Source organism: Miniopterus schreibersii (assembly GCF_964146895.1).
Source record: "Miniopterus schreibersii genome assembly, chromosome: 12".
NCBI classification, from domain to species: domain Eukaryota; kingdom Metazoa; phylum Chordata; class Mammalia; order Chiroptera; family Miniopteridae; genus Miniopterus; species Miniopterus schreibersii.
In genome coordinates, this window is record NC_138112.1 from 44,797,287 (window position 1) to 44,813,164 (window position 15,878).

At 42.3% G+C, this 15,878-nt stretch overlaps 1 protein-coding gene across 1 annotated transcript in view; it reads right to left on the reverse strand.

The window, feature by feature from the left end:
• Nucleotides 1-1,097: 1,097 nt before the first annotated feature.
• RRAS2 (RAS related 2) overlaps nt 1,098-15,878 on the reverse strand; it is a 69,207-nt gene continuing 54,426 nt past the window's right edge. Inside the window, exons 3-6 of the mRNA XM_081154847.1 lie at nt 15,198-15,300; nt 14,923-15,031; nt 4,432-4,550; nt 1,098-2,597 (exon numbers count right to left, since the gene is read on the reverse strand). Of these exons, the coding sequence (XP_081010973.1) occupies nt 2,510-2,597; nt 4,432-4,550; nt 14,923-15,031; nt 15,198-15,300 (419 nt within the window). The 3' untranslated portion in view covers nt 1,098-2,509. The remainder of the gene's footprint in view (nt 2,598-4,431; nt 4,551-14,922; nt 15,032-15,197; nt 15,301-15,878) is intronic.

Consider the following 15,878-nt stretch of genomic DNA (forward strand, 5'->3'; position numbering starts at 1 on the left):
CCTTCCTCCTGAAACATGCTCTTTCTACTTCAATCCACTCCCAACTCTTCAATCATTAGTTCAAAAAAGGTCAATTCCAAATCTGCCCTTCTAGTCCTAGCCTCTTTTTTTCACTGTTGTTGCTAATCCTCGCCTGAGGATATTTTGTCCATTGATTTTTAGGGAGTAGAGGGAGGAGAGAGAGAAACATCGATGTTGCCTCGCACACGGGCCCCGACTGGGGCTGGGGATCGAACCTGCAACCCAGGTACATGCCCTTGACCAGGAATTGACCCTGAGACCCTTTGGTGTGCGGGCCGGTGCTCTGGGCACTGAGCCACAGCCGCCAGGGCGTCAGCCTCTTCTTTTGAGTTCCAACCCCCATCCCCAAATGCCTCCTAACCCCGAATGTAACCGGCATAATCACCACGTATTTTCATCACTGGAGAGCTGCCTACGCTCCTTGTTCACTCACCGAATGGTTTTCCCACGCATGCCAGAAAACACGGGTGTAGCAGGAAACACGCCAGACATGGCTCTGCCCTCAGAGCTGGCGACACCAAGCTGCAGGCCGGGCCACACACACCCAACAATCCCGTGGTGAGCGTCACTGAGCAAGCACGGGGCAGTGTGGTGCTAGGGCAGGTAGTCGGGCTCTCAGGGCATGGCATCCAGGCCAACAGCAAAAGGATACAGTGGCTCATTGGGACACCTGAGGGACACTTGAGGGAAGCAACTTTTTTGGCAAATACTGACAAGGATGTGTGACAGCGCTACAGTGCCGAAGCCACGGATCAATGCGGCATCTGACGGACCATCCACTTTAATTAACATTCCAATCAACGTGTGTGCCTGGCCGGCTGCTCGGCCTCGTCCCCTCCTGGCCCGCGGGGGTCCTCACCGGGGCCGACAGGAGCCTGCGCGGCGCACTGGCTCAGGAAAATCCAAGGCGTCGCGAAGGAAAGCCTCTCACCTCGCGCTCACCCACCTGCCAAGGCAGACTCTCAGACTCGGGCCCCAAAAGCGCCGCTGGGGAAAAAGGCTCAGAGCTGCTAAGTGAGTTCCCCCAACACACTCCTTCAAGAAACCACCAAAACAACAAGTCATCAAGCAGCATCTTGTGATAACAGATCAATTTTAATTCCAGCACCTGAAGCTATACAAGGGTACGCTTTATAAACCTCACGGGACTGTTGTACACGTTCAATAAAGTGACAACTGTGCAATACCACTTAGTATCTCAAAATCAGGGACATACTTTTGAATTGTTTAAACACAATCCACAGAATTAAAAACAAAATCAGAAGCCATCCACAGTTATACTAATTGTCAGTTTAAAGTTTTACATGTACAACTTGATACAGTCAATAGCTAGTAGGGATGTTCGAGTGATTTCCGATCTTCATCCTGTTGCACGCTACTGGGAAGGTTTCTCGAGTAGCTACGTGACCGGCCAGGGGTCGGGACAACCAGGACCAGAACAGCAAGTAAAGTTCTACCACAGTTCCTGTAGTTTTCACTTTTTTTCTTTGTCAGTTAAAAGTGAACAGTGAGAATTAAATACTTATCTTTACATATACACAAGGTATGCTGTGAAAGCACAGTTGCTTACAAACATATAAAAATACTTGTTAACTAGTTTGATAAGAAAATAATGTATAAAAGTATATAGCAAAAACATTAATCATCTCTGACCCTGGAAAGATCAATTCCATATTTTATATTACAAACAAAAACAGGTTTAGTTTTTTTTTTGAACCCCTTATCCAGAAATACTTAAAAAGGAAGACAGACATAAATTCTTTATTTTCACTCTCAACATGGTTGTGAAAAAAGTAAAATTAGAAAACCAAGACCAGTGAAATGCCTATGTCCAGAATGAGTCCAAATGTTGGCCACACAGAATATTACCATCTTTAAGAGCAGGAATAACAACAAAGGCTTCCAAGCAGTTTTTAGTCTATAAATACAATCGGCATTTCGGCATTTTGGCCACTGGAAAACAAAGGCTGGAGCATCAGTAAAGGTCTGAGATGTCTCACTTGAGAGGATTCGATTCAGTGTATTTAAGGTAACTGAAGGTGACATCGAAAGTTTTAGAGATAGGCAGAAATTCACATTTAAAAAAACTCCCTATGTTTCTATTTAGAGTAACAGTAGGCAATATGATTCCAGAAGTTAAAAGTTATTTCAAAACCTATGACTTCAGCTTGGCAAACAGCTTAGGTTCCAAATCTGATTCATCCCTATTAAAATGTAAGCCCTTAAAAAAGAATGTGTCTGTTTATACAGATGTATCTTTTAAAATAATCAGATAATCTTTGAAGCAGCCTTAGTGTTTCCTTTAAATCTGTCTTGAAGTGACCAGAGGATTAGCTTCACAGGAAGGGTTAGCCAGCTTCTTGGTCTAAGGCTACCACAGTGATCATTTGTCTAAGGCTAGAAAGGTACCAACGTGACGTAAACCATAAGGAGAGGAGGAGAGGTGAGGGCTTTTCCTGGCAGTTGGTAGCTAAGACTCAAAGGATTCTCAGAAAATAACACAATGGCAGCCTTTCTTGTCTTTTTCTTTCCGCGTTGGTTCTGGTGAAGGAGGACATTCCTGCTCCTGAAACTTCCTGTAAGACAGAAAAATCTACATGTAGTTGCCTTCTTGGTAATATATTATTACAAATGCACGTTATTTTTTGATAAGTCTACTGTACGCGCATAGACTTTTCAATGTTAAATTTCAACTAGGGAACCAAAGCAGATCTTGGGGTGGGGGAGCCCACAAAGCTTCAACACCAGCATAAGCAGGCTGTCCAAGCTTCATTAATGGGTGAGTCTTAAATCAGATGAGATGCTGAACTCAGTACCTCTAAATTCCCTTCCCAATTTAAAACTCCATGACCCTAAGGTATACTTGAGAATAAACATGCAGCGCTAGAGTACATCAGAAAATCACCTATGCGGTCCTTATCCATGTTCTACCACTTACCAGCTATCAGTCAGTCTTAGACAAGTAGTTGGACCCCTGTGAACCTCCATGTTTTAGCAGGGACTAATAAAACAGTTGCTGTGATGATTAAAGACCGTGTTATTTAAATGCCTAACGGTACCTGGCACTAAAAAGCCCCCCTCACCCCCTCCTCGTTCCTGATTGATGGATGGACATACATAGATTCTGAGGATCAAATTCAAAGACAAAATATTCCAAAAAGGCGGGAAGAATTCTTTTAAGAAGTACAACTTCATCTCTGTGTGTTAAAATACACGTAACATAAAATTCACCATCTTAACCATTTTTAAGTGTCCAGTTCAGTGGCATTTAAATATATTCACAACATTATACAACTATCACCACCATCCATCTCCAGAACTCTTTCATCTTACAAATTCAGACTCTAGATTCATTAAAAAATAACAGATTTTTAACAAACTACTAAAATAAATACAAAAAAACAAAACAAAAAAACACACCTATAATCTTTACCTCATCCCCCATTAAAGAGAACAGTCTGGCAAGGGGTTAAAGTTACAAGAAGCCCACAGTTCAGATGGCAAGTCAGCTTAGATACACAATTAACACGAGCGCACTCCACACACCTATCTAACCAGCAGAGAAACCAGCAGACCTGGAGAGCAGAGGGTGAAGTGGGGGCCCGACATTGACTCAAAATAACCAAATCAAGCCCTGCCCAGGAAAGCAACTCAATCTTTCTCACACAGGAACTGTACGGTCACTGCAGGAGACCCCACCCGCCACCTCAAGCTTCCTGGACCCATTAACACCACCTGACCCACAGGCCTGCAGGCCGGCTAACAGGACTTTCGTAGCCTGCAGAGTACACTTGGTGGCCTGAGGGGACGCAGCATCTCTGACTCGGCTTACTCGCCGCTGGGAGAAGCTGGGTAAGAAGCTAAGCTAAGAGCGTGGGCTCGGGAATCAGAGCTGTGGACTCAAGTCCCAGTTCTGCCATTTAATAAACTGTGAACAAGTTATTTACCTTCTCTGTACCTGTCTCCTCATCTGAAAGTGGGGATAAATGAGTGTTTTTAGCTTACTGGGTTGTGGTGAGGATTAATATAATAATACATGTAAAACACTTAGCCCAGCACCTGGCAGGAACTACCCCGCCGTCAGCGGCCGTCATCACTATCCTCACCCCACCTCCACCTTGGAAGTTGCATGGATTCTTTTAAAAATCCCGAAGTGCACTCTCCACTTCAATATGATTAAATTAGGGTTTATATGCATGAAGTACCTAGAATATTACATGTACTTAATTAAACTTTTTAGCACACCACATGTATTAATCCCTAGAATAGAATGACTTCTACATACAATCTCCTTTCTTACTAAAAACATTTAATGGGCTTCTTCCCGGTTGTGGTTTCTAAGAGCACAGTGTGTGATTACCTGTCAAATCCGATAAATTAAAACAAATTTCTACAATGTGTTTTGCTTACCTTATAACTCGGACAAGTTCGTGGAAAGCTTGATCTACATTCATTCTGATCTTTGCGGACGCCTCCATGTAAGTCACCTTCAGCTGCCGTGCCAACTGCTGCCCCTCCTCCTGCGTCACCTGGAATTCCGAGAGTGGTGTGTGAGGCGCTGCATTCGCAACCAGGCGGGCTCGCCTAGGCCTGGGCCACGGATAATCCACCCGGAGGCCAGGCTGGTCCGCCACAGACACGAGACGCTTCACAGCTCGACACACAGGGCAGCCCTGCTCTGCAGAACAACTCGGGAGAACACGCGTGTGACAGGAACACGACCTCAGTCTAGCGATTACTCGAAAAGTATTCAATACAACAGTGACAAATTCCATCCAGGAAGGTCAAGGACACGCGCAATGAGAGCCTATAACCCTGTCGGGAGGTCGAGGAAAGCGCCCCGGAGAAAGTGATTAAAGCCAGGAACTCAACAAAGAATATGGGGCCACGTGGGGGCGGGCGAGGAAGTGTCCCTGACAAAGGACATGGCGTGCAAGGAGGCCGCTGCGGGGAGCGGGCTCCCCAAGTTCCAGGGCCGGAAGGGGGCCTCGAATGGCTGGATACGGCAAGTCAAAAAGACGACGAGAGGTGCAGGGCGGAGGAGAGCCTCGGGGGCCCGGGGACTTTCCATCTCTACGTTGCCAGTACCTGGGACACAGGAGACACTCGAGAAAGATGTGGAAAAAGTGGCAGTGAACAGGCTCCCGAGTCCTTCCAATGCCTTCCTCACACCAGAAGGCAAAGGCAGGCAGGCAGGCAGGGAGGGTGCCACAGCGGGCGATGCAAAAAACGGCAGGAAGGAGAAGGAATGTGCACCGAATGCAGGAAAGTGCCCTATTTATTTTCAATGCAGGAGGTCAGAATAGCGGTATGTGCCTAAAATTATTAAACTACATTACATTTACATGTGTATCATGGGGACAAAAGGTATGTTTCTCAAAAAAGACTTCTTATTGCTGTCATTACCACAGAAGTAAACACCTCAAGAAAACTAGAAAATAGATATGGGGAAAAAAGAGCGAGTTTAGGAGCCTGTCACCCATAGAGAACCACATGCTTCTGGTTTTTCAATGATGTACCTTTTGCTCTACAAAAATAGGATCGTCACTTTCGTGTATTTCTGTTGCACCCTGGAAATAAGCTGAACTCCTGTATCTAGGTATTCTTCTGGAACAGGCTTTTCCACACAGACAGCTACGTCACTTGCTAATAACAGTTTCACGGCCTCCTTTCTGCCGTGGCCTCACCTCACTGCCTAGAACCACCAATACAGTGACACCAGCGGTGTGAGGGGTACTTCTGATTTGTTTCTGATCAAAGCATTTGGTCTTTCACCATTCACTATGCTGTTTGTTATAGGGGTTTATGTACCTACTAACAGCGTGAAGTTTCTTGAAGCAAAAATTGAAAGAACTACAAAGAGAAATGAACATATTCATACTTATAGTCAGAAATTTCAGCACCTCTCTCTCAATAATTGACCGAGCAAGTAAAGAAAAGCAGTAGTGATCAGATGGCCTGAACAACACACACTATAGAACACCTTATGCTAATTGACATTAGCTGCCTTTTGTCCTCAAGGTAACGAAGTTCCCCACTATTCCAGTTGTACTGTTCCATTTGTAAAGAGTTTTTTTTTAATCAGGAATGGATATTGGATTTTGTCAAATGGTTTTTTCTGTATCTATTGAGATCATGATTTTTTTCCTTTTTAGTCTGTTAATATGGTGAATTATAGTAATTGATTTTCACATGTTAGACCAACACTGCGTTCCTGGAATCAGCCCCACGTGAGGAATGGTGCACTGTCCTTTCCATATGTTGTTGAATTGTATTTATTGAAAATGTATTAAGAATTTTTACAACTCTGTTCATGAGAGATGTTGGACTGCAGTTTCGTTTTGTTTTTTTTAATATATTTTTATTGATTTCAGAGAGAGGAGAGGAGAGGGAGAAACATCAATGATGAGAGAGTCACTAATCGGCCACTTCCTGCACGCCCCCGACTGGGGATCGAGCCCACAACCCGGGCATGTGCCCTGACTGGGAATCGAACCCCAATCGCCTGGATCCTACACGCCCAGCTGGGCAGGTTATTTCTTTTTTCCTGCGTGAGCTTTGGGAGTTTGTGCCTTTCATGGAATATGTCTATTTCATCTACTTGCTGAGTTTACCACCATAAAGTTTACAGTGTTTCTTCATTATCTTTTAAATATTTATATAGCTATAAGATCTCAAATAATGGTATCTTTCCCATTACTGATGTTGGTAATTTGTGTCTTCTCTCTTTTTTAACATTCTAGCCAGATTTGTCACTTTGGCCTTCTAAAAACCAGGTTGGGGGTTTTATTTTTTTTCTATGGTTTTCTATTTTTTATTCCATTGCTTTCCATTCTTAGCTTTATTATTTCCCTTCTTCTAATTAGTATGTTTTTAACTTGCTCTTTTTCTTTTAGTTTCTTAAGGCAGAAGTCATTGCACCGAGACCTTCCTTTCCTAATAAAAGTACTTAGTCCTATAAACTTTCACTCATCACAATCTAATTCAAATGATATTATACCACTTCATGTATAGTTTATATACTTCTTTTGTGGCTCCCACATCCACCAGCTGCCTCCCCATGCACTGCGACCAGGGGACGAACCTGCAACCCGGGTTATGTGCCCTGACCAGAAATCGAACAGGCAACCTTTCGGTCAACCAATTGATCCATACCGGCCAGGGCCAGCTATTTTTTCACTTGTGTTAGCATGGTATATTTTAGCCCATCCTATTACTTTTAACCTATTGTGTCTTTACATTTAAAATAGACTTCTGGTAGGGTCTTGCTTTTTTATTCAATCTGACAAAATGTGCCTTTCAATTGAGGCGTTCACACTATTTTCATTTAATGCAATTGTTGAGTCACCTTGAAATCTGCTTCCTGCCCAGAGTATTTGTTCTTTGTCGTAGTTATCCTTCTTCTGCCTTCTTTTGGGTTAACTGTATTTTTTTTTTTAATGATTCCATTTTATCTCCTATGAAGACTAATGAACTGTATACCTATTATGTTATTTTAATGATTGCTTTAGAGTTTATAATACCCACTTTCATTCGTCACAATCTAATTCAAATGATATTATACCACTTCATGTATAGTTTAAGAACCTTATTACGAGAGTATGTTTCTCCTTTCTGCCTTTTTATTTTTGTTACCTTTTACCTCACAATACATTGTTATTATTTTTGCTTTAAGCATCCAATTATGTTTTAAATATATTTAAATAACAAAAGTAATTTACATCTGCCCACATAATTACCATTTCTGGTGCTCTTTATTTCTTTGTATAGCTCCAGATTTCCATTTGGTATAATTTTTCTTCTTTTTACATTTCCTGTAATGCAGGTCTGCTGGTAATGAATTCATTCGCCTTTTGTATATCTGGGAAAAGTAGTCTTTTCACCTTCATTTTTGAAATATATGCTTAGTGGGTACTGAATTCTAGGCATCAGGTGCTTTCTCAGCACTTCAGAGATGTTGCGCCACCGTGTCTGGCTTGCACTGTTTCCTACGAGAAACGATGACGACTGCTGGCACCTTTATCTTTGTTCTCCCGTCATTTTCCAGATTCTCTCTTTATCACGAGTTTTGAACAATTTCATAATATGCCTTGTTGTCATTTTCCTCATACTTCTTGTGCTCAGGGCTGGCTCCGCTTCTTAGATGTACACATTTATGGTTTTTATCAAGTTCAGAAATTTTCCATCCTTTACTTCTGCTGTTAATCTCAGACAAGGTAGGTTTAATTTCTGGAAGTTCTATTTTTGACCTTCGTGCATCTTCCATGTCTCTACTTAACATAGTCTTTTCTCTAGCTTCCTGAACATATGGAGTACGGTTATAGTAACTGTTTTAATGTCTGCGTTCACTAATTTTATCATGTGTGTCGTTTCTGGGTCTCTTTTCATTGCTTTTTTCCTATTGTGAGTCATATTTTCCTGCTTCTTGACACGCCTGGTGATTTTTGAGTGAACGCTTGGGTACTAGATTTCTACTTACTGGGTTCTGGACAGTTTGTATTCCTACAAATACTTTGAGCTTTCCTTTGAGGTTGTTATTTGGAAAGTTTGATCCTGTTAGTTATCCAGTACCAAAACAGCAGGCAGTCCAGGCCTAATTTTGCCCCACTACTGAAACAAAACCCTTCTGAGAACACCACTCCATACCCCAAGGATGACGGGTTTCCCCTCTGGCTGATCTACTATGAATTCTTTCTGACCCTGTTTGAGCTCAAGGTATTGCTCTGCTAACCTTTTCAGGTAGTTTGTTCTCCCAATACTCTAGTCCCCAAATTCACCAACCACAGTGAACTATCAATAGATTATGACATTAATGTGTATCCATCTAACAAGTACTTCGTAACAATTTCTACCCTGCTGTGTTCCAAAAGGGCAGCAGGCAGGTTTCAAGTTTATGTAATTTTTAAATTTACCACTCCTCTCTTCAAAACAGCGTATGTACCATAAGACCTTCGGTTATGAAATATAAATTAATCAAATCAAGCAACCAATTAACATTAACATTAAATAAAGAAACCAAGGAAGAAAAGAAAGCTTCATGAAGCCAAGAATTTAGAAAGAACAATTCTGATTTTTTTAAAAATTGACCACATATAAATTCCTTCCTATAAAAATACCCATGTTGTCACAAATTCTGCTCCTCCTTTCGGGGAGAGGCCTCCCAGTGCTACATTCCTAATGTGTTTCTTACTAACACTTCAAGACTCCAGCACCCAGCCGCTTCTCCCTAGCGCCGATGCTATCTTAGCTCGGCGAGCTCCTGCCCCGCCCTCAGCGGCCCAGGACAAGTGTTAACACCCTATGCTACCCTACAATTTGGGGTCGAGCTCCTGCCCCGCCCCGCAGCGGCCCGGGACAAGTGTTAACACACTATGCTGCGCTACAATTTGGGGTCTTGTTTTCTCTTTCCCCTGCCATTATGTCCTCTGAAGAGAAGAGGCTTACTTGTCTTTGTAAATCTAGGGCCTGGGAGAGTACAGAGCAGTTAACTAAATAACATGTGTTAATGAATTGACCAATAAAGTAAGTACACCTTGCAATAAAAGATGATACAGGAAGAAAAAGAAATATTTGAGACAAGTCGATCTCAACAACTTACTTTATTAATATAAATTTGACTGGGGGAGGAAAATATATGTCCTTAAGAATTTTGCTATTTAACTTTCTGCTCAATGATTCTTCAGAAGGGTTGTCTGCCTTATCCCTCCTGCACAATTTAATTCAGCTAGAGGGGAACGGCAAATGACCTATCTTTATACACAGTAAGAAAATTAACAAATTAATGGTCTAGATGATAAACCAATCCCACTGCTAAGACTGTTTATGCGCTTCCTTTATTTTTAAAGCATGGTCTCACACCACTGTCTTCCAGGAATTAAGGTCAACTAAGTTTGTACAACCACATTTCTGGTCAAGAACTCACTAACCACATACAAAGCTGCTGTCAAGCTCACTGGGGTAGCCTAAATTTAACTAAGTAGAAATAGAGCTGCTACCACCAAAGCAAACAAAAATGAACAAACAGAACACCACAAGGAACAAAGCAAAGCCACAGCACTGGGAAGCCAGAAATCAGAAGGCTGAAGGCTTACAAATGAGGATTTCCTAGAGGTTCCCCAACTCAGAGAGTTTAATAAAGATGCCGAATCCTCAGCCTTATCCCCGGGCATTCGATTGGTGCGTCCAACCCCTGTCTAGAAATGTTCTGTTTTAAACAACCGAGGGAGCCCAGCCGGGCGTGGCTCAGCAGTTGAGCAGTGGCCTAGGATCCAGGCGATCGGGGTTCGATTCCCGGTCAGGGCACATGCCCGGGTTGAGGGCTCGATCAATGACCCTCTCATTGTTGATGTTTCTCTCTCTCTCCCTCTCTCCTCTCTCTGAAATCAATAAAGATATATTTTTAAAAAAAAAAAAAAACAACCAAGGTAAATCTGATGCAACAAATGCAATGATCCACATTTAGAGACCTCCAAGGAGACTCGGTTCAAAGGCACAAATGAGTATTAGCAGAAATCGGCGATAACATGAACTTATCTCATCCTCTAGATTTCCAAACAGAGAAGAGCAAGATGGGAGTGAGGAGAGCAGTATTGTTAAAACAAACTGGGTTTAAAGGAACAGACTAAAACATCTGTAATGCTTACTTGGGGACGTGTCCAGTTAATGAATAACCTAAGTATACAGAAGCAAAACTTGTTTTTCAAAAATACCTATTGTGTAGAAAGAGTCATCACATTAATACCACATCTTGATTCGCTGATGCCAAGTCATTCATTCAGCAAATATTTACTGAGTGCATCTTTGTTCTGTGTGCTCAGGATAAAGCATGGACAAAACCAACAGGTGGAAACTGAGAGGCCCTCGATGCATGTACTTCAAGTCAATGGTTTACAAACCTTTTAGATGCAGACAAGGCACAAACAGGTAAGGCTAGAAGACCCTTACTCTATTGTTAGAGGGGGATGGGTTCTTTTTCCTGGGAATGGCAGGGGCACACTGACAGGAGGACTGGAGGTTAGTACGCGTACGTATGTATTATTATAAGTTTAATGAGTTCCTTTTTTTTAAAAATGTGTCTTTCGTTGAATTTTTTTTTTTTTTAAGAGAGAGAGGAAGGGTGAGGGAGAGAAACATCCACCGGCTGCCTCCTGCATGCCCCTCACTGGGAACTGGTGAGTCACTAGCAATTAAACACCTAACGAAGGGGGAAGGACGGGTAAGCTAAGGCACGCCAGGGAGGGAAAAGGGGTAAACACAGTGCATTCTAGGCAGGGCTGTATGAAGGACATGGAACCTGAAATCAGGTATCAGAGTCCACAGCCCGAGACCACGCACTGCTGCACTAAGTTTCAGCATCAGCGTGCTGTCACAGTTACCTACCTACCTTTACATTTTAGCCAGGGAAGCAAATCACTTACCTAAGTTTTCTCCCTGCAACTTTGACAGGATAAACAAAATGTTCAATGCATCTCTAAGGGGCCAGGTATACAGTAATGCTAAGCGACCACTTAAATTCTACAAATCTCTTTATATAAACTTCAATGACTTTGCTTTTTCCTACTGCTCTGTCGTCAGTGTCTGGAAAAAGTGTTCAATAAGTATTGGGTGGATGGGAAAACAAGTCTACGGAGATACAGAAGCCAAAGGAAGCAGGCAAAGCCTCTTCTGGCTGATCTCCCCTCCTGATGGGCTCCCAGTCTCAGGGGCCAGTGACAGGAATGCCCAAGGCTGAGGCACACACTCAGAGAACATGGGGAACTCACTGTTGCTATCAAAGAGAAAACAGGCTAGAAGCCAGGGCAAGGCCAAAGGATCGTGTCTAAGACAAAGGCAGAAAAGAATGAGCTACATCAACAACTATAAGCAAGTCTGACCGGTTACTAAGAACCTAGAGATGGCCAAAATGTAAGCATTTCTAAACAGGGGTGAAGTAGTTTTTACAGGGTCCCTGTGGCCTGTCCAGACTCACCTGGTAGAACAGTTAAGGGTGCCAAGACATCACAGAACATCATCTTTAATTATGGAGAGACTTTAAAAAGGTAACATCTCGAGGCTGGGAGGTAAGGCATGTTTGTCCTTGTACATCCCTGGGCCCGAAGACACCCGAGAAAGATAAGACAAGGAGGAGCCAACAAAGGCCACTGTGGAGGAGGGGCTAGGGCAGGGAATGGTGTCCCCGAGCTAAGTAAACAGTGTTTCAAAATGGAGAATGTGAGCAACTGTGTCAAATGTCACTGACATCTGCGTAAGCGGTGACCCTGGCTGGGGCACTGCATGCCAGAAGCCAGTGCGAGCAAGAATGGCAGGAAAGACAGCAAGTGGCGTGATGCTTCTTAGGAGCTTTGCTATTGAGGAGCAGCAGCAAAAAGGTCCTGGGAGAGAAATGTGGGATTAAGAACAAGTATTTGCTCCAGTTCCTTCTTGTTTTAAAGATGAGAGCCACCGCCGCACGTTGTATGCTGATGGGAATGGTCCCGCAGAGAAATGGAGGGATGGCTGGGGCGGGGCCCACGAGCTGGGGAAGGCAAGGGGACCCAGGGCTGCGGGAGGCGCTGCCAGGCCGAGGTGAAGAGTCTGTGCCCGCGCGCGGGGAAAGGAAGAGCGGACGGGGTGCATGTGCACTGAGGTCAGTTCACGTGGAGGTGGGAACAGGGGAATTCCTCGGTGAAACAGAGAAACATCACTCATCACGCTGAGAGCAAGGAAGGGGAAGAAAGTGTGGCGAGTCTAAGCGTGAAGGCGTCAGTCACAGCCACCCAAAGCAGCGCGGACGAACGCGGGGCACTGCGAGGCCGCCAGTGGGCACTGAGGGCAGCGGCAGGACGCGGGGCGAGCGCAGCCGACTGCCTGCGTGAGGGGCGAAGGGGCCTAGGACAGAGGGCGGGAAGCCCGCGGCGCAACAGCACGCCCCTCTGCACCCACCCTTCAGGGAATGGCACCTACAGGAATGCGCGGAAAATGAAGCAGTCACATCTCAGCCACTTGCTTTTCTCCCCTGAAGATACAGTATACACATGAGAGTGTTCGGCACATACATAACTTATGCATATGGTTTAAAGCAGAGAAATAACAGAAAATTTCCACGCTAACTGCAGATTTTTAAGGTGGTAGAAATATGAAATTTATCATTCCCTATATTGTTTCTCACCACCTTTTTATTTTACTCTGAGAATCCATTACTTTTATAAAAAGAAAAAAACTTAAGATGGAAAATCTGTAAGCCTACGGTATAAGACAGGGCCAAAGGGCCACAGTACGCCAAACATCTGCAGGCAGATGGAAACGCACACCAAATACTGGCAATCTTCAATATACAGATGACTTAAAAATAACTCACACGGACCACTTGCCCCAACTAATCCCGGCAGGGCCTGCTTAGTTCTGGTTACACATGCTCCCCTGCTGTCCCTCACCTGTCACCATCTACCCCCCAGAAGACCTTCACCTCACCCCAGGCCTATACCTGTCCTGGAGCTACCAACATGAAACGTTTTGTGGAAAACCTATTTCTGCAATATGGGCAGAAAGACGCTACGGTGAGACAGAGAACAGAACCTCCTGCTCACCACAGAGCTACTTTGGCGTTATCTCCCACACCCTGGCATATAAAAGTCTTCCTAGAAGCAGAAAAGGCCGAGAAGGGCAGCAGACAGGTTCCACTGGGTAACATTCAATAAATATAATTAGATTTAGCAACCCTGAAGGAAATGGCCCAAAGAAATAAAAAATAAATTAAAAAATAGATGGACTGTTGACTCTAGGTTTAAGATGTGAGTAATGCAATATTCTAAATTACTCTCAAACAGTTTATACTGGTTTGAAATGAAGATCAAATTTTTTACCTTAACTTTATAAATAATTCAGATTTGAAAGAGACCTAGCAGTAAAATTTATTCTACATCAAGTACCATCAGTAAACATTTCTAAATTTTAGCATTAGAACAATATTCTCGTAACTCCATGATTTAAATTTGGTATACCTTCAACAAAATTTTACAAAGAGAGTACACAAATCAAAGATTATGTTTTTTTAATAATTAACTACAAAATGGAAGGCTGTCCTTGGTGCTATGGAGCAACTTTTCCTGATGTCTGTACGTCTTACACAAAATCTTAAGAATCTATTAACATAAGGTTATACAAAAACAAAAGAAAACTTAAATACCAGCAAAGTCAGGAAACAATTTAAACAATTCTATTCCAGATGTGGGGTAGAGAATAAAGACCTTAAAGAAATAAAGACACAAAAAGAAACCCCCAAATAATGTACAGCCTGCATTTACACCTGACCTTGTTTCCCTCACCCACAAAAAGATGAGGGAATGATATCTACCCAAAAGTTTTTAAATTAAATGTGAAATAGGAGGGTAAAGAAACAAGTGAGTATAAACCAGCTTGCAACTAAATACTAAAAATATTCTTTTCTTGCTGGTTACTGGTGTTAGAGCTAGCCAACGTGAAAAATTAACAGGAAATTCAGTCATTAATGGGACTTAGGAAAAAAAATCAAATCCTGTAATTTAAATCAAATCCATTTTCTAAATGAAGCTAATTTAGCACTAATACTGAATAAATTAGGCCTTTAGGGGTAACTTTAAGGTTGTCTAACTGAATTAAAGTTTTGGATGTTACCCAAGAAATCATAACATGTGAACTGAGCTGGTACAAATACTTGCAAGCTTATACAGTCCACTAAAGTTTTGTGAAAAAAATGTGAAAATTTAATTTCCCCAAATCTACTTCCTTTTTATTTCTTAGCTATTGTGACTTCTGTAAACAGTGTGCTGCCTGTGTCAAACTCAGCACAGTTTTTTGATCATGGCACTTTCAATTGTTTCATTAAATACATCCATTCACTTACATGTAAACAACTGGTTTCCCAAGTGTGAAATTCCTTCTCACCTGTCTTTGATGATCCAGATCCGCTTTGTTACCGATTAAAATCATTGGAAACTCATCACGATCCTTTACTCTGAGAATCTGTCTTTGAAACTTATAGATTTCTTCAAAACTAAAAACACAAAAACAAATTAATCAACTTGGCCCAAATAGCAGCACGTCCTATGCCCAATTTAGTACACTTTTTCTTTTTATCTATAAAAATGAAAAAAATCCAAATTTAATAAAACAGTGGGCTAGACTGAAGAATAGATCTCCATTTTGATATTGGTACAAACCTGCCTCTATCTGTGACTGAAAAGACCAATAGGAAACCCTCGCCGGTTCTCATGTACTGTTCTCTCATAGCTCCAAACTCTTCTTGTCCCGCTGTATCTAGAACTAAAGAAAAACCAACATATGTAACTGTGTTTGCGTCTGCATTTTACAAACGGCATCCCCACAAAGGCAGGCCCAGAGCACGTCATACTTAGCGTGATAAAGAAATGGCGTTCTTCCCTCTAAGTACTTTATTCTCAATACTAAAGACAAATATATTCTAATGGCAGCCAGTTTCAGAGTTATCTTCATCAGCACAGGTTGATTTTGTAGTGAGAATATATTAGCATACCGATTACAAGGTTAAAAATATCAACTACATCTAAGCAGATGGAGTCAGATAACCTCTGAAATCATTTGAATGCTTATCTCCTCCACAGATAGAACTAAAAAAGATACTTAGATACTTATAAATTTTAAAAAAAACTTTGCTCTACCCCTCAAACACCATACTTAAGGTGCAGGTGCTAATGTGTGTCTTCATCTCTGTGAATGAAAGAACTTATACAAGTCAAAAGAACAGGCCTTTCTTTTGTGGAGAGGTGAAATGTTTGCCAAGGAAAAAACACCATTTGCTAAGGACTCTGCACTATAAATTCTAAGCAAGTTAACAAATATTGAAGCTCTTCTTTACTTACTTC